At 39.3% G+C, this 19,161-nt stretch overlaps 1 protein-coding gene across 1 annotated transcript in view; it reads left to right on the plus strand.

The window, feature by feature from the left end:
- LOC118797519 (polymeric immunoglobulin receptor-like) overlaps positions 1–19,161 on the plus strand; it is a 50,302-nt gene that overhangs the window by 3,249 nt on the left and 27,892 nt on the right. The window contains exons 2-12 of the mRNA XM_036556889.1: positions 2,736–3,080; positions 3,805–3,886; positions 5,073–5,299; positions 5,644–5,716; positions 6,683–6,777; positions 7,130–7,179; positions 7,285–7,440; positions 7,773–7,788; positions 11,179–11,569; positions 11,669–12,000; positions 18,836–18,898. Coding sequence (XP_036412782.1) covers positions 2,736–3,080; positions 3,805–3,886; positions 5,073–5,299; positions 5,644–5,716; positions 6,683–6,777; positions 7,130–7,179; positions 7,285–7,440; positions 7,773–7,788; positions 11,179–11,569; positions 11,669–12,000; positions 18,836–18,898 — 1,830 coding nt within the window. The remainder of the gene's footprint in view (positions 1–2,735; positions 3,081–3,804; positions 3,887–5,072; positions 5,300–5,643; positions 5,717–6,682; positions 6,778–7,129; positions 7,180–7,284; positions 7,441–7,772; positions 7,789–11,178; positions 11,570–11,668; positions 12,001–18,835; positions 18,899–19,161) is intronic.

The following is a 19,161-nucleotide window of genomic DNA, read 5'->3' on the forward strand; positions in this document are numbered from 1 at the left end:
ACTGGGAATAAAAATAACCCAGGACCAGGAAGAATGGACAGGATGTGATAGTGCTCAGCTTTTTTTTGAGGAAAAGGAAACAAGAATGCTGACAATGACCAGCTGCCTGTCATATTCACTCTTACTAATCCAATGATAGTGGGCTATCTTCTTCAGCAGTGGTTCCCAGTCCTGGTCCTGGAATTCCACTATTTTAGTGTTGTCCCTGCTCTAACATACACTATATTGCCAACAGTACACACTCATCCATCCAAATCATTGAATTCAGGTGTTCCAATCACTTCTATTCCCACAGGTGTATAAAACCAAGCACCTAGGCATGCAGACTGCTTCTACAAACACTTGTGAAAGAATGGGTCGCTCTCAGGAGTTCAGTGAATTCCAGCGTGGTACCGTGATAGGATACCACCTGTGCAACAAGTCCAGTCGTGAATGCTGAGGCGCATAGTGCGCAGAGGTCGCCAACTTTCTGCAGAGTCAATCGCTACAGACCTCCAAACTTCATGTGGCCTTCAGATTAGCTCAAGAACAGCATAGAGAGCATCATGGAATGGGTTTCCATGGCCGAGCAGCTGCATCCAAGCCTTGCATCACCAAGCGCAATGCAAAGCGTTGAATGCGGTGGTGTAAAGCGCCGCCACTGGACTCTAGAGCAGTGGAGACGTGTTCTCTGGAGTGACGAATCACGCTTCTCCGTCTGGCAATCCGATGGGCAAGCCTGGGTTTGCCGGTTGCCAGGAGAACGGTTCTTGTTTTTCAGGAGTTGGGCTCGGCCCCTTAGTTCCAGTGAAAGGAACTTCTAATGCTTCAGCAGACCAAGAGATTTTGGACAATTTCATGCTCCCAACTTTGTGTGAACATTTTGGGGATGGCCCCTTCCTGTTCCAACATGACTGTGCACCAGTGCACAAAGCAAGGTCCATAAAGACATGGATGAGCGAGTTTGGTGTGGAAGAACTTGACTGGCCTGCACAGAGTCCTGACCTCAACCCGACACCTTTGGGATGAATTTGGGATGAATTAGAGTGGAGACTGCGAATTAGGTCTTCTCGCCAACATCAGTGTCTGACCTCACAAATGCGCTTCTGGAAGAATGGTCAAACATTCCCATAAACACACTCCTAAACCTTGTGGAAAGCCTTTCCAGAAGAGTTGAAGCTGTTGTAGCTGCAAAGGGTGGGCTGACATCATATTAAACCCTATGGATTAGGAATGGGATGTCACTCAAGTTCATATGCATGTGAAGGCAGACGAGTGAATACTTTTGGCAATATAGTGTACCTAAATCAACTCAAGAAGGGCTTGTCCAGGTCCAGGACATTTTAGAGTTTCCACAACTCCCAGCACACTCGATACAATTAGTGACATAATCAACAAGCACATCTGGAGTAAAAACTAGGGGTCTCGGAACAAGGAAAACATGCTGTGGCAGGGCAGTGGCACTCCAGGATCAGGGCTGAGAAACACTATACTAAAAATTACTTTTAGAATTCATGTTACTTTTGAGAACCATACAGTACCACAATGTAATAGCTCAACTGAAAAGGTCATAAAATGGCAAACTTGACTAGCATTGCTATATTTCCAGTTATGACCGAACAACAAACCTTAAATGGTTACTTTGTTAAGTCATTGATGCTATAATGGTTCAAAAGTAACCACTTAACAAAGTCTGCACATTTTAACTTAGCACTCATTTTAAAACAAGACCACCTGCTTTTTAAAGTCCCTATGTTTCAGAAACTAAGGTTGTCTTCAAAAATCCTCACATACCTATTTCCCAAAAATAGAAAGTAGATTCAATACACCAAAGATGGTATACTACTATGGCCAAATGTTCCATTATGCAGCCAGAACTGTCTTCGTGATCTTCGTGTTCACAATAGCACAGTCATTTCAGAAGCATGTGACATGGACTTAACCACCTGGTGGTCCTGTGAGCCTGTAGGATAGTACACACATGATGGTGATTATTGCATACAGTGTACTATACTGTGTATTACTATGAGGATAAGTATACAGTTGCTGATTCAGTATATGCAATTTGCTGATTCAGTCGTATGCAAAAGTATGAACACCCCTGGTCAAATTACATGCTTTGTTGTTTTCTAAGTGAAAGTTGACACATCCTCTGCAAAGAACAAACTTAAATATGACATTTTCCTGCAAAGTTTAGTGCACAATTAGTATTTATTTCCTGAGTTAAGCATATGGGGCAATATCAAACAAAAAATATACAATATGCCATAACCCTTGCACAGGCCAAATTTAATTTTAGAACTCAACAAAACGTATGTGACCAGGGGTACCAAAACTTTTGCAAATGACTGTACTGGTACAGTGTGCAGGATACAATAAATAGTGGTACAGTATTTAGTATACAGTATATACTGTGACAATGTTCAGTATACATTATATACAGTGTACAGTACATGCTGGTACAATATGCATGATTCAGTATATACTGGTACAATGTCCAGTATACAGTGTTTACTGGCACAGTGTTCAGTGTACAGTATATACTTGAACACTGTTCAGTATATAGTATACTGAACATTATTCCAGTATGCAGTATACTGTATATAGAGGTGCAGTATGCAGTATACTATATACTGGTACAGTACATACTACATGCACACTATGTAACACTGACATTTCCTGAAAGTATTGTGCAAAGCTGAGATGGTCAGCCTTCTAAAATTTTGAATGGATTGACTGTCTATTTCTCACTATAGGCGCTCTATGCACTGTGACCACAGTCGGAGACCTGACAGTGTTAGAGGGTCAGTCAGTGACTGTTCCCTGCCATTACAACCCTCAGTACACCCACAATGTGAAGTACTGGTGTCACGGCTCTATGAGAGAGTTCTGTAGCAGCCTGGCCCGTACAGATGACCCGGAGTCCACTCCATTCGGGAGGGGCAGAGTGACGATCGCTGATGACCCGGCCCAGTATGTGTTTGCGGTAACTATGCGGGACCTAAAGGAGGCTGACTCAGGCTGGTACTGGTGTGGGGTTGAAGTTGGGAGCATGTGGAGTGTGGACAGCACTGCATCCCTTTATATTAATGTCATACATGGTGAGTGGGTAAAACTGTTCATCAAAGTACATTCACTATATTCAATATCAAGTATTATAAATGAAAGCAATTCATGGGGCGCTACATAGCCGCTTAGTTTTGTACATCACAAATACGCTTAAACCTATCATGGTCTCATACGCTAAAATATGCTAATGAGATGATTATAGCACGGCAACAGGAAACTTACAGTCACAGAACATATCTGCACTAATGCCGCTAAATTGTTTGAGATAAGAATATAGTTAGCTGCTAAACAAGAAAAATGGCAGAGATAGTTAAATGTCTGTTAACTACATCTAAAATATCGAATAAATCAAATGTGGTGTGTAGAGCTGCTGTAGTAGCAGGTAGCAGTAGCATAGTATGCTACAGCTTCACATAACACAAGTTTGATTCTGTCTCACTGAAGCTCCAATAATGCAAATTTACGGATTATCAACTCAAACGTGTTCGCGTTTTTGCTTAGCACCAGAGGCTAGCGTTAGCTTAGCCAAAAAAGCTTTACACACAACACAGATTTGATTTCAGCTCACATTGATGCAAATTCATAAAGTATAAAGGCTCAAAACTGAGCGACTAAAGTCAAGTGACTGGTGTTAGAGTGACAGAAAGACAAATGCTAACCTGTTGTGTGGTAAAACTGTTTAGGTCATGAGGGCATTTACAAGCAATCTCACGTGAATAAAGACGTGTAATGTTGTGCAGTTTTGTGTTTTATCAGGTATGTCTGTAGAGACCAGCATGGTGAGTGGAGAGGAGGGCAGCAGTGTCAGTGTTAAGTGCCTCTACAGCGAGAGACACAGGTACTGTACCAAAATAGTTGCCAACTTTACTGTAGCTAATGTTTCATAAGTAAACATGCATGCTATACATTTCGGTCCAATTCTAGAGGACCCCAACAAGTCTCCATTTTTGTTCCATCCCAACACACTTGAGCCTGGTCAGAGAGCTGCAGGCCTTGGTTACCTGGCTCATGTGTATTAGGAGCTAAAGCAGGGGTTCCCAATCCCAGTTCTGGAGACCCCATGCTCTGCAACCTTTTTGTTTTCCCAACTCTACACACCTGCCCCAGACCACCAGGAGCTTGTTAATTAGTTAAAGAATTGATTCAGTTCTGCTAGAGAAGACAACGCCCAAAAATGTGCATAGTGTGGGATCACCAGAACCTGGATTGGGAACCCATGAGCTAGAGAAACAGGAGGAAAATGCACAATAACTGTCCACTTAATTAGAAAGGCCCTATTATTTCCACTCATTGGTCCCTTTACAAGGCCTTCCTACCTTCTAGGTCCATTATATAGGTGTACAGTTACAGACTGTGGCCCATCTGTTGCTGCACAATTTGTCAGCTGACCTCTTGCCTGTTTCTCTTTGGCTACAGGACCGGCCAGATATAATTTGGAATGTGACCCATTCTTAGTGCCACATTAGCAATGTTCCAAAAGCTAGGCAGCAGCCAAGAAAAGTGGGTCCTCAGTAGGACTGTCCTATAAAGGCTCCTTGTTTATATGACAAAATACTAAAGGTCTACTAAGGCTATTATACTACTGGTGACAATTTCAACATGTTTAATTTGCTGACATTTCTTCTTTCTACGGGTCAGTAGGAAGACTGTGAAGGATACTCTGCTAGCATCCTTGAAAATTATATATGTACTCAAAGGATGCTTCTGATTGGAACAGCCTGCAGCCCACCTAGGCTGCAGCCTAGGTTTTGGAACACTGCTAGCGATATTGACATTGTAGTGGCTAATGAGTATCAGCTACAGCAGTGCTGCTGGGGTTTTTACACATCATTGTCACTTCTGGACTGAGAGTATTCCACCACCCTAAAAACATCCAGCTAAGAGCTAGAGGATGGCTAACACTATGGATGGCTAATAGTTTCTAACTCTACACTAGCAAGTGGACATCTATAAGGTAGGGATTTCCAATGTAATGAGTGTAAAGCCTTCTTCAGGAAATGTCCCTCTGTGTTGTTTTACATTAGAGAGAGTGAGAAGAGGTGGTGTAGGAGTGGCCACTTAAGCTCCTGCAAGGTGACGGACTTTAATGGAACATTCAGCAGTAGATCTTTGCTCATCAGTGATGATAAGAAGGACACTGTTACTGTAACGATGAAGAATCTGGAGATGCGAGATGCAGGATGGTACTGGTGTGGAGCTGGCCAGCACCAAGCCACTGTTCATGTGTTAGTCACACCAAGACCAACAACAAGTACGTGTCCATTATTAGCAAAGCATTATCATTAGCCTGTTATTAGAAAAGCATTAGCATAACAGAAAGAATAAATCCTTCTAATACTTATGTTATTTTGTGTCAAGACAAAGGCTTGTAGCAAAGATGAGATTTAGTTGAAATGTTAGATTAGTTAATGAAGAAACTGAAGTTATATCCAGGTATTATTTGAATGTGTAGCATACATAGTATATCTGATAAATATACATAGTATATGTGATGCTTAGAATTCAATTTTATATATATTTTAAAATAATAATCTTCAGCATTCATGGACCTATAAGCACTCTTGCAATAATCTGTGTCAACTCTGTTTCCAACAGCACCCTCAGTCACAACAATGGTCAGCTTAACAACACAGCATCCTTCTGTAGTGAAGGCTCAGGACTCCAAAAGGTGACCGAACCTGCTCTCTCTCTCTTATTTTAACTCAGTCCAGTGTGCTGAGGGCAAGTGTCCTTCTTCATACCACTGTTGTTGCATGCTTGAACAGACTACTTACCCGAGCTGTTCATTAAGGCCTTTAACAATTTGCATTCTCACCCAAATCTTTTTTTCATAAATACATTCCCTAAACATCTTTCAGCTTGCTCAAACCACATCCATCCCTTTATTAAGGGTATGCAGTCTTGCCGATGTGGTTTAGAGGGCACTGTAAAAGAACAGAAAAAAAAGTATCCAAATAAACCACAATGGTCAATTTGAGAAAAGGTTAAGTGAGTGTGAATAAACCATACATATACTTTTAACACTGCTGTTGATATTTTACAGAAATAGAATGTAAATTCAGAAAAAATAAATTATCACCTTTATTTCAAAGGTGATTTTCTCCTTTATTTATATTAATAGCTGTTATTGTTATTAATAGTATGGTAAAATACTGTATGTCAGAAAAACTAGATGAACTAGTGTTGAATTACAGTAAAAGGCTGTATTTCTAAGAAATTTAATGACTAATTTTACAGATTTTTGCCATCATTTAGAAAACATACTTTTACTGTAAATTAATAGGTTTTGTCTGGCACCCCTGCTGCCTTTGTCATAAGACTGTACAAATGCCCTGTCGTAGGTGTGTATAAAAATCGTATTTTATATTGCCTCTGCCATTCTTCAAGATTGCTCTGGGAATAGAGTATTTGATCTGGCTTGGAAAGAAGCATGTGTTGGTTGATCGACTACATCTGGGATAATTAGATTTTTCACAGTGCCATTTGTTTAAGCTCACTCATTTGCACAACACCATTAATCGCATTCTAATTCTATTGCAATGTCAGAACAATGTTGTGGGTTATGAGCGCTGAACTGCAGTATAGATATTGATCTACTGTATGCAGAAAATGTATTCTTCCTGTATTGTTTCAGTAACCTGTTTTGGAAGACTGTCCTGACGGGATGTGGAGCACTGCTGCTGTTACTGATGACAGTCTTGGTACTATGGAGGATACGGGAGCAATGTAGTAAGTTCCTTCATTTTCAGTTCACACCAGTTATAAAAAGTTTTCTGGAGAGGAAGGTCACTCTTCACATGTCAACTTTTAAGACATTTTATATAGTGATCTTACAATGCAATCCCAAGCCCATGGTGCAGGGGGCTTGCAGCAACAAGTACTGACTTATACTTAATGGATGTTTTTTTGGAAAGTAAATAAATGACAGGTGGTTTCTGACTTACACAGTATTGTATGTCACCAGTTAGCATCAACACAGACACCCTAGATGTTTATTTATCTCCCTTATTTTTCATAAAGCATTTTGTGAATATCACAATGTGGTATTATGTTCTTTATTTGTTATTGTTTCATTTTGCAGAGAAGGAACCTAAGAAAAGAGGAGTGAATGAAACAATGGCTAAGCTCATGGTCTGTTCCTTACGCTACTATGTTCTTAAATTGTCTTGAAATGCTGTTTTAAATTTGTTAAGGGTTGGAACTGCTGAGATGCTGACGTTCTTTTCTAAATTCCAGGTGTGTCCGGTGAATGGCAGGGATGGAGAGAACACTTCACTCATTTTCCTGAACAATTCAGCAGGTCCAGATGCTCTGTCCAAAAACACATGGGTTCTAAAAGGGCCTGGAAAAAAGAGATGGGAGGATGACAGTGGAAGGAATACTGTGGAGAATGTTTATTAGATATCTTTTCAAAGTTACATCAGAGTTTAAATTCGCTAATTTGTGGTGTAGCTGACTTCGGACAGACACATAATACAGTTACCACTAGGGGTGGGAGATGCTGTAAAAATTTAACATTGCAATGATTGAAGACACCTTCATCAGTCAAAAGACAGTAATGCTAACAGCAGTGCTAAATAAATACTGAAAAAAACAAACAATTAAAGTAAAAAATAAATTAGATAACGACATTATGCACTAATATCAAATCAGCTCATTGTTACTACACTCTTAAAAAAATAAAGGCTCCTAAAAAGGTTCTTGATGTGGACGTATTGCTCTAGAAGAATCCTTTAATTGGTATAAAACCTTCACCTATACATAAACTATACATACACCTATAAAAAGGTTCTTCACACTTGCACATCTCATTTATGAAAGTAATTCTTTAAAGAACCATCCACTGAAAGGTTCTTTAGAGAACCAAAAGTAGTTTTTCTATTGCATCACTCCAAAGTGACCGATGTTCTGCAAATACTGATGTGTTTCATGAAGTAATTTGTCCTGATAACAATTGGATATCACCTACCCCTAGTTATAACATATGCCTGATAGTTCTTTCATGAACTATGCACCTGATTCTATAAGGAGAACTTTTTGAGGAGTATAGGTGAAATAGAACCATTTTTCCAGAATACTTATGGATAGTGCATAGTTACAGATTAGACTTTGGTGTGACATTTTAGTGCCTTTTTTGTAGACCATGCTCTTCTTCTGGTCTTCTGATCAGAAATTTGTTTAAAAATTGTGTGGAAAATTCCAGATTGTTAATGTGAGGGCTTTAGACTCCGTAGCTTTTCTTACAGCTTCACTTGTATGAAATCCAAGTACTTTCAGTTCTCCATGAGATCAGAATGAGTGCTCAGTTTGTTTGAGTGTTTGTATGGACTTTATGAGAAGGGTATTGCCATTCATCTGTCTAGCGCATAATCAGATGCTTCAGGATCCATATTCATTTAACAATATTGTAATGATGTGTCTGTTGGTTTACCTATTATTGGCCTAATTCTTCAATAAAATCTGTAAAAAAATCCATTGAAATCACTCCTCAGTCCTTACGTTCTTTTCTAATGAAGTATTGATTCTCCAACCATGCATACATGCATATTAGGGTACTATGAGAGGCAGTGTATATACATGCAGTCATTATATTGCTACTGTAGGAACAAAACCTTGTATCTCCAAAATGGTAACTTTACAGGAAAAGAAAAAACCTACTTTACTTTTAATATAAGTCTATGGAACCAGACAAGTCATTTTGGGACTTTTGTCATGAAATTTACACACAATGTTAAAGACAACAGGTATATTCAAAGTATGCCAAAAACTAAAAAAATAAAAGGAGATACAAGGTTTTATTCCGAGAGCAGTGATGCAATCCTTCATCTTTTCTGCTGGTGAATAGTGGCTCAGCTTGGTCACTTTGAAAATCTTATGCAGCAAGCGAGCTGCCACATCCTGTAGATTTTTTTTCCTGGAGAAAAAAATCATTTAAATTTGACTGATTCATCAAGAAATGATTCCATGAATCATAAAATTTCACCATGACTAATTTGATTGTTTTGGTACATTTGTATAAACCCCAAAATTAATTAATTGACTTGACAATTAATTAAATTAATTAATTGAAACATACAATTTTAAATGTACTATAACTTGATGATTAGGCCCAAACCGACACACCTACGGACTCCTCTACTTAAGGCTGTGGCAAACAGCAGCCCTTTGTCACACCTTTGTAGAGGGGTGACTGGTACGTTACGTAGCCCAGGTGGGTATTTAAGTGAAAAGAAAGGAAAGAAAAGAGGGCTGGAAAAAACAAAGAGAGTGATTGCCCCAAAATTACTCAAGGCTCGAGCTACAAACTGCTCCAAGCAATAAAAAAGGTGTTTGCTTCACCAAGAGCAAACAAGTGAAACATAAAGTCTACCTTCCCTTCATACTTACAGTGGAAGTGTATTTTGTTTTCTCATTATCTTTTATTTCACCTTTCTAGTTCAGCCTTTGTTTGAGCACGCTGCTTTCAGTGTTTCTTTTGTTTGCCACTTTCCTGCCTTTTTATTTCCCCTTCCTTGAGGTGCTTTACCTGAGCCAGGTCTGGGTCACCTCAACTGCAACGTGCCAAACTCGCACTCCATTGCCCCACTAAATTTATTTAAAACACTTCCTCACTGGTTTTCATTTCTGCATTTGGGTCCGCCTCCCTGCCATCCCGTAACATACATAGTATTTAATATTACTTAATATTACTTGCTTTTCTTTTTTGGTTGCTGGTCATAGACAGTGAACCCCACATTTCCCAAAATATTTACAATGTCAAATTAGTCCTCTGTGAGTTTCTCAACTTGATAATTGTCACCTTTTGAGCATTGCCATCAGGTGACTTGTCACTCATTGTTGATATCAGATTACATGTCCCTATCGCCCAGGCCTAGTGTGCATTTATATCATGGAGATTTAAATAAATGTTGTTTGTTCCAGTTGTCTAAATAAAGATTTTTTAAAGGTTGTTTTATTATTACCAAAGTAATCCATTAAAGTAAACACAGTGCTTAGTGTCAAATGAGCTGAGAACCAGCTAATATACGATATATTCCATTCTACCACATCCAGACTTAAAATTATCATAAGGAAACTCTGAATACTGATAACAAACACTGATAAAATCATTAATTGAAAACCTACAAAGTACAACTGTATGGTAGTTGTTTCTGACAAAATGGCCAATGAGTGGAGTTTACAAGGTATGTTTACTTTAAGTGTACACTGAACTGAAAGTAGGTCTATTCACATCCAAAGTCGTCAGCATAAGTGAAACTAACAAAGAAAATTAACTTCTTTTTTCTAGTGAAGTGCTTTGTTCTTGTTCATATGCTCTGTGACATACAGAAAGATAAACAGTTAACAAAAAGATCAAAATGTTACTGTTACTGCTATAATGACAAGATAAGCTGACGACGTAACCCTGCAAACACGCCCATGTGGGTCCAGTGTTGGGCCACTGTGGGCTAAAAATTGAGCCCACCGCAGGCTGCCTTGTAGCAGGGACCCAGTCATTTATGAAACTGTGGGCACATGCGGACCCCAGCTTCAGCACCCCAAGGTTGCAGCCCACCATAAGCCGATTATGAGGGCTTAGTGTGAGTTGCCAGAATTGGGACCTAACATGTGGCACCGCATGTGACCCTGAATTCACGACTGACTGGAGCCTCATGTTGGGAAGCCCACAATAAGCCCTGTATTCTGTCCTCCATAGTCAAAAGCAGTGGGCGCTCTAGAGTGAGGGGGCAGTGGCTGGGTCAGATTGTGTCTGAGGGCCTGAGTGAAGTCTTCAGTTCATTAGTTAATTGGTCAGTCTTTTATCAGTTCATCTCTTATGCTGTCAGTCCATAAAGGAACACATCCTCTCCATCATGATTTTGTGACCTGACGCTAAAATTAGCTAACAGGAGCTGGCTCTGCTGCTACAGTCATAATATCACCAACGTAAAAGACACTGAGGAAGCAAGAAAAGCTACATCTTATTCAACATAAGACCGAGTCTTATGGACTACCTTTTGATGTTCATTTTCTTTATTCCCAGTAAGTAGACTTTCTATGTACGTTACTTTTTACATTCATGATTAAAGTAAACAAATTATACATCAACTACTGGACACTAAAGTCTTAAAGTAATGTTCCAACCATTAGGAACTAGCATAACTAGCAAACATAAGAAAATGGTATTTGCACAAAACAATGTTTGGCCCGGTGTCTCTACAGGCATTGACAGCTGGAGCTGGTCATCAAGGCAGTTATCTCTTCAAACTAAAGGAACAGTCACCATCCCTTGTCATTATAACATGAAATATATTCATCATAAGAAATACTGGTGCTATGATACTAAAGCAGCATTTAATTATTGTAAGATTCTGGCTTATGAAAGTACCACAAAAGATAGAGTAACAGTGACTGATTACCCAGCTCAGAGTCTCTTTACTGTGACTATGAGAGATCTGCAGAGTGGAGACACTGGAATGTACTGGTGTGCTGTGGAGATCGGAGGAAAATCTAAGACAGATGTGAAAAGACATTTATATCACAGTGAAATCAGGTATTAGATTATAAATCCACATACCAACTATTTATCACTGAATTGTGTGGTGTTTCTTTGATCACATTTTATCCTGGTGTCATTCCTGATCTGTCTGTCTTTGTGTCCAATTCCTGATCTATCTGTGGTGGAGAGCAGTGTGAGTGGTCAGGAAGGGGGCAGTGTCAGTGTCCAGTGTCTCTACAGAGCTGGATATCAGAATGAACAGAAGCAGTGGTGCAGATCTAAAGACTGGATGTGCTACACAGTGGGGAGGGCTGACACATCCCAGAATTCAGCAGTACAGATCAGTGATGATGGGAGAAGATCCTTCAGTGTGGAGATGAGTGGACTGCAGAAGAGTGATGCTGGCTGGTACTGGTGTAAAACTGGAGATCTGCAGGTTCCTGTTCACCTCAGTGTCAGTGATGCTCCTCCAGGTATGATCACAAACACTGATATTTGATTTCATTAATTGAATAAATTAACACAGTTGTAATGTAACATGTAACATTTAAGAAACAGTAAAGTGTTTCTGGTCAAGAAATGGGCCTGTTACACTGTTTAGAACACTCATTCATTAGCATGTAGATTCATGTTTCTCGAATCAGCTCGTTCACTTCTCAGACACAAGAGGAAACTCACTCTGCTCTGTAATCAGACCATTTGCCCTATTACACCCAATTATTTTGCGCTCATCTCAGCCATTCACTTTTAATAGAAGTGTTGTTTGCCAGACAGGCACAGTGATTAGCCGCAAAAGCTAAGATTTATTTAACTTTTACTCTGCACTTCACTGACCTTCAAATGCGCAGCCACTGTTGGTAGGTTATTGTCCATCAGCTCATCGCAGACCACAACCTGACACTCTTTCTCTGACTGCCTTGGATTATATTTGTATGTATATATATAAAAGTCTATGTTTAAAAAAAACAACAACTTCTGATTCTGTAAAAATAATTAGAATAATTACCAGAGAAATATATGTCCAGTAAAGAAAATCAAAATGGGATAAATTGCTTTTGGATTTTAATAAGGATTTTGTAAGGATATTTATGCTTCACTTGTACAATACAGGTATCAGTGAATTTATACAGTTTGAGGGCTTTAAATTCAAGTGTCGCTAGAGAATGACACCTCATGTCTACAATGAAAATATATACATTTTATGTACTATAAACATGTCTACTTTTGTGTCTTCTGAGTTTTTATATGTAATATTGATGCCAAAATAGTAGCAAATCTGAAAAAAAGTTTACTTACTACGTCAAAACAAAGTTTTGGGTCCAAATGTCATCATTCTAAGATTGGTTTAGAGTGACCACAGACAGAAAACTTATGTAAAGAGTGTTGTGCTACAACCAACTCTTTGTGAGTGTCTAAATTTTACTGTCTTTCACATTTGCTCAATGTTTAGTCATTTGCTTTCCCAGCAGGTGGTGTCTTAGCAACCACGTAGAAATTCCTTAGATATTTCTAACATTTTTTTCCAAAAAAAAGTTGCAATTTATATTCTTCATTTCTTATGTTGTTAACAGCTGTGATGGCAAAAACTAAGAAAATTGACACCACTAAGAACTTTTCAAGTACGTCTTTATGACCACATCACTGCTCTTTGATCAACAAATCATATCAGAGAAAGAAATTATGTACGTTTACGTTCTACAACAGTAACAGTCAGAGTCTGTTGCTTCATTGCAGCTGGATAAAACATATACAGTACTGTGCAGTTTGGAATTAATTTTTTTAGTTATGGGCTCACATAGGTTGCTCCATTGAAGCTGGATAAATATGATGAAAATATATAAATTGAAGAAAGTGATGCACCGAATTTCATTGAAGTGAAATAAATAATGAACTTCACTGAAATATATACATAATTTCCTCATGATTCACTGAATCATTGAAAAAGTAAGCAAACTGAAAATATACTTGGGTCAGTATAATATGCTGTAGTCATGTGGAAATGATGTACAAACTTTTATTGAGTAAGTTCAATGCATTACGTTTTACTGTGTTATCATAAGTTTCAAATTTTTTAATTCTTTGCCACAGTTTGGACCACAGCAGCAACATCACGTTCTGGGACTGAGAAACTCATGTGAGTACAAAAACCACATTAATACACAAAGCTGAATGAGAAAGTTCAGTGTCGGCCTGTTGTCTTAGCAGATGTTAGTGTAGGTTGTTGACCTCTATGGCTTTGCCTTCTTAGTTGTGTGTGATTGAATATTAAAGTGATGGTGGAGAACTCTCAAAATCTTAATGGACGTTAATTAAGCCTTTACCATGCTATTTAGACAGCTGTATTCTACAGTAATATGTAAAGAAAATAAAGTGCATTAGTGGTATCACACTTAGACACAGAAGCACACTGCTGAGACAGTGTTGCTCACAACAGAACTTCCTTTCATCTTCTTTGAATTTGCACAAAAGCATTTACACTTCAGGTGCAACAGCAGATGTGAACAGAGATAAACCTTGTAGAAGCATCAATTCATGAAATGAATTCATGACATGATATCTCTATCTTTGTCTTTATATACAGTGTGATTTGTTCCTGCTGTGTTTCAGAGAGCCAGTGCAGTTCTGTGTTGCACAAAACTGAATGATTCTACACATGCTGTGATCCCGGAGGTGTAAGAAGAGTCTGATACTCTCAAAATAATCAGCTCTCCTTCGAAATTCTATACAAGTTACTTCTTGTAACCTTTATGATTTTGCATTTAGTAACTTTAGTAACCTGCCCTTCACACAATCCAGCTCCAAATGCTGATTATCATATTACTTGTTTTCTGTCATTTTATTTATTGTGTCAGAGTCATTACTTTTGTTTTGGTATACTATTGAAAAATAATGACATTTCGCTATTTTTTAACTCATTCAGTACATCACATTGACATTTAATTTATATTTAGTATCAACAGATTTGATTTTGCACTGTCAAAAAATGACAAACATGACAAACATCAAAAAACGTAAAAGATGTTTTGTCTTTCTGCAAAATAAGACTATGATCAACAATTTTACAAGATTTTTAAAGTCTTTATTCCTGTTATTACCAAAGTATTGAAGCAACCCATGGTGGTTACACTCCACAAACTAGGAATATTCCACCACATCAGCACTTAAAACAACTGTATGTCATACACGTATACCGGAAATGCAACATTAAATTGAAACATTGAAGAAAAGAACGAAAATAAAGCTGTCCAAAAACACACAGTGCTCTCAACATCAACGCAATGACTTAGTTAAAACCAAAATATTGAAATCATGTTTAACAACTGTTTTAAAGGTACACTACATTCACTTTCCCAGAGGAAGTGTGTTTTTTGTAGCATTTCATCACAATGTTTCAAAATAGAAAAAAAATGGCGCCAGAACAGGGGATATGGAGTCAGTGTAACGTACAAAATATATAATTGCAATGTTTTACTTTCTCCTCTCTCTCTTTCTCTCTTACTGAATTATACAACACTTTACTGTAATTTATGACTGTAAAATTACTGCTATTGTTAACAGTGTAGTCAAAAGCAGTGCTCACTCTAGAGTGATGGGGCAGTAGCTGGGTCAGACTATGTCTGAGGGCCTGAGTGAAGTCTTCAGCTCATGAGTTATTTGGTCAGTCTCTTATCAGTAAAGTAAGACACGCTCTGTCATTTTGTGGCCTGATTGGTAGATTTAGCTAACAGGAACTGGCTCTGCTGCTATAGACACAGAGTCACCAACACAACAGACACAGAGGAAGCAAGAAAAGCTACATCTTATTCGACATAAGAACAGAGTCTAACATGGACTGCCTTTTGATGTTCATTTTCTTTATTCACAGTAAGTCGACTTATGTTACCTTTTACATTCATGAGCAAAATAAACTATTTATACATCACCTAATAGACAGTAAAGCTTTACAGTGATGTACTGATCCTAAAGAATCTTTAATGCAACTAGTGAAAATAATACAATAGTATGTGCAGAAAGTAACATTTGGTCTAATGTCTCTACAGGCATTGAGTGCAGGAGGTGGTCAGAAAGGCAGTTATCTCTTCAAACTGGAGGAACGGTTACCATCCCATGTCATTATGATATGAAATATATACAACATAAGAAATACTGGTGCTATAATGCTGGGGGAGCCTTCAATTACTGCAAGATTCTGGCATTTGGAAGTACTACACAAGATAGAGTAACAGTGACTGATTACCCAGCTCAGAGTCTCTTTACTGTGACTATGAGAGATCTGCAGAGTGGAGACACTGGAATGTACTGGTGTGCTGTGGAGATCGGCGGGATAACTGAGCTAGATGATAAAAAAGACTTTTACATCACAGTGAAATCAGGTGTTATATCATACAGTATGTTAGTGAATGTTTGTTTATCATTAAATTGTGTGGTGTTTCTTTGATTATATTTCATCTTGGCATCATTACAGAATTGTTTGCCTTTGTGTCCAGTTCCTGATCTATCTGTAGTGGAGAGCAGTGTGAGTGGTCAGGAAGGGGGCAGTGTCAGTGTCCAGTGTCTCTACAGAGCTGGATATCAGAATGAACAGAAGCAGTGGTGCAGATCTAAAGACTGGAGCTGCTACACAGTGGGGAGGGCTGACACATCCCAGAATTCAGCAGTGCAGATCAGTGATGATGGGAGAAGATCCTTCAGTGTGGAGATGAGTGGACTGCAGAAGAGTGATGCTGGCTGGTACTGGTGTTATATTGGAGATCTAGAGGTTCCTGTTCATCTCAGTGTCAGTGATGCTCCTCCAGGTACGATCACAAACACTGGTGTTTGATTTCTTGAACTGAATAAGTGAACACTGCTTAACATATCAATAACATAACAAATAACATACATTTACATTTTTTACATTTACAAGTGTTAAAATGTAAATATATTAGTTTTAAAGGTAGAAGAGCATGCTTTGAATACTCACTGATGTTTCCAAACAAGCACTCTATGCAGAGTTGCTAGATTTCAGCCATGTCAAAACCAGACAGGCATTGCTAGGGGAGAGGGACATGTTTTAAAACAGTTCCATAATTATCTGGTTTATTTAGTTTGTATTAACATTTTTCTTCATACTTGGAGAAAATGCAAAGATGCTACATGATCGTCAGAGGTTACACTCATTAAGTTCTGTAAAAAATACATTTTCCAGGCTACTGTTTGTTCTGCCACCATGTAAACACAAATAAAACCACAAGAAAACAACCCACAGTTTATTTGATGTCCCTTTTGTAGGCTGTCAGATACCTCAGATAAAGATACATATTTAACTGCTTTTTGAAACTAACTACAATTGAGTAACAAAGCGTTTATCCTGTATCCTGTTTATCCTGTTTTATCCTTTATCCCATTAATGCAGCCACCTTTGTCATTGTGCCTACACACAGGCTGTGTCTCAGTCCACATACTACAGTGCTAAATAGTATGCCCAAAGGAGCACAGGGACAACTGATGGTGTCCTAATTTAAGGTGATATTTAGTGTAGAATGTAGTTTTACACACAGCTGCAGAACACAGTCACCCTGCAACTGAAAATCTCCCCACAGTAGAGAGCGAGAGACAGAGAGAGTGAGTGAGAGAGACAGAGATTAAAGAGTAAAAAGCAGAGACAGAGAGAGATAGAGAGAGACAGAGATAGAGAGAGACAGAGATAGAGAGAGACAGAGACAGACAGAGAGAGACTGAGACAGACATAGAGAGACAGAGAAAGAGAGAGACAGAGACAGACAGAGAGAGAGAGAGAGACAGACAGAGAGAGAGACAGACAGAGAGAGAGACAGAGAGAGACAGAGAGAGAGAGAGACAGAGAGAGAGACAGAGGCAGACAGAGAGAGAGAGAGAGAGCGAGAGAGAGACAGAGAGAGAGAGCGAGAGAGAGACAGAGAGAGAGAGCGCGAGAGAGAGACAGAGATAGAGAGAGACAGAGACAGACAGACAGACAGAGACAGAGAGAGACAGTGACAGACAGAGAGAGACTGAGACAGACATAGAGAGACAGAGAAAGAGAGAGACAGAGACAGACAGAGAGAGAGAGAGAGACAGACAGAGAGAGAGACAGAGAGAGAGAGAGACAGACAGAGAGAGAGACAGAGAGAGAGAGAGACAGAGAGAGAGACAGAGGCAGACAGAGAGAGAGAGAGACAGCGAGAGAGCGAGAGAGAGACAGAGAGAGAGAGCGAGAGAGAGACAGAGAGAGAGAGCGAGAGAGAGACAGAGAGAGAGAGAGAGAGAGAGAGAGAGAGAGAGAGAGACAGAGAGAGAGAGCGAGAGAGAGACAGAGAGAGAGAGCGCGAGAGAGAGACAGAGATAGAGAGAGACAGAGACAGACAGACAGACAGAGACAGAGAGAGACAGTGACAGACAGAGAGAGACTGAGACAGACATAGAGAGACAGAGAAAGAGAGAGACAGAGACAGACAGAGAGAGAGAGAGAGACAGACAGAGAGAGAGACAGAGAGAGAGAGAGACAGACAGAGAGAGAGAGACAGAGAGAGAGAGAGACAGAGAGAGAGACAGAGGCAGACAGAGAGAGAGAGAGACAGCGAGAGAGCGAGAGAGAGACAGAGAGAGAGAGCGAGAGAGAGACAGAGAGAGAGAGCGAGAGAGAGACAGAGAGAGAGAGAGAGAGAGAGAGAGAGAGAGAGAGAGAGAGAGAGAGAGAGAGAGAGAGAGAGAGAGAGCGCGAGCGAGCGAGAGCGAGAGAGTGCGAGCGAGCGAGAGCGAGAGAGAGTTGGGGTCTGTGGGACCCATTTTCAATGTTTACCAAAAGAAAACATGATGAGATTTATCATTATTTGAACCTCAGATTCCTTGGCCTTTGCTCATTTTCTGTGAAGAACATATAAAATAATCAATTTTCAATATATTTATATTACACATGTGGTGTTGGGGTGAACCCACGGGGAATAAAACTGTGGAGGTGCTGTGTCCCTTCACTATGTTATCCTCCTACATTACCTGCTATTATGTGTGTGAGAGTGGACAACATGGAAAGGCTGCTGACTGGCTACAGCTGCTAAACGAAAACCCTACGCTGGCCACTTGTGATATTTTAAACACCTGGTATTTTTCTATAAATTGCTCTGGCTGTATTGATTTAAAAAACAATAATGTGGTGGGTCTACCAGACCACTGAGTAACAAAAACATGAACACAAAAGGTTTAAATGTGTACATGAGAAAAGAGTGAGGGTGAAGAGGAAAGATTTAATGCTGACAGAGTCGCACCATTTCATTGTGCTACTAACATCAACATGTTCCTCTTTTTCAACAGCAACAAAGACTGTGACTACAGCTTCTGCCACTGAGGAAACCAGCATCAGTGAGGCCACTTTAGGTATGATCACAATCAGTCTTTTAAATCTGCACTCATGCATGACATCATTCAAACGTTCAACAGACGAGGGGATGTGACCTGCGTTTACTGCAGAAAGATAATGTGTTACAAGCGATTTCATGTTCACAAATCATAAAGTGGGCGGCGTCCCAAAACCTGGAGAAATGGCCACATGATTCAGGACTGTTTTACTGTTATTTTTGAAACAAAAAAACAGCAAACTAACTCAATATTAAAATATCTTGAGCATTGTAGGGTGAAGT

This window comes from Colossoma macropomum, unplaced genomic scaffold, assembly GCF_904425465.1.
Source record: "Colossoma macropomum unplaced genomic scaffold, Colossoma_macropomum, whole genome shotgun sequence".
Lineage (NCBI taxonomy): Eukaryota > Metazoa > Chordata > Actinopteri > Characiformes > Serrasalmidae > Colossoma > Colossoma macropomum.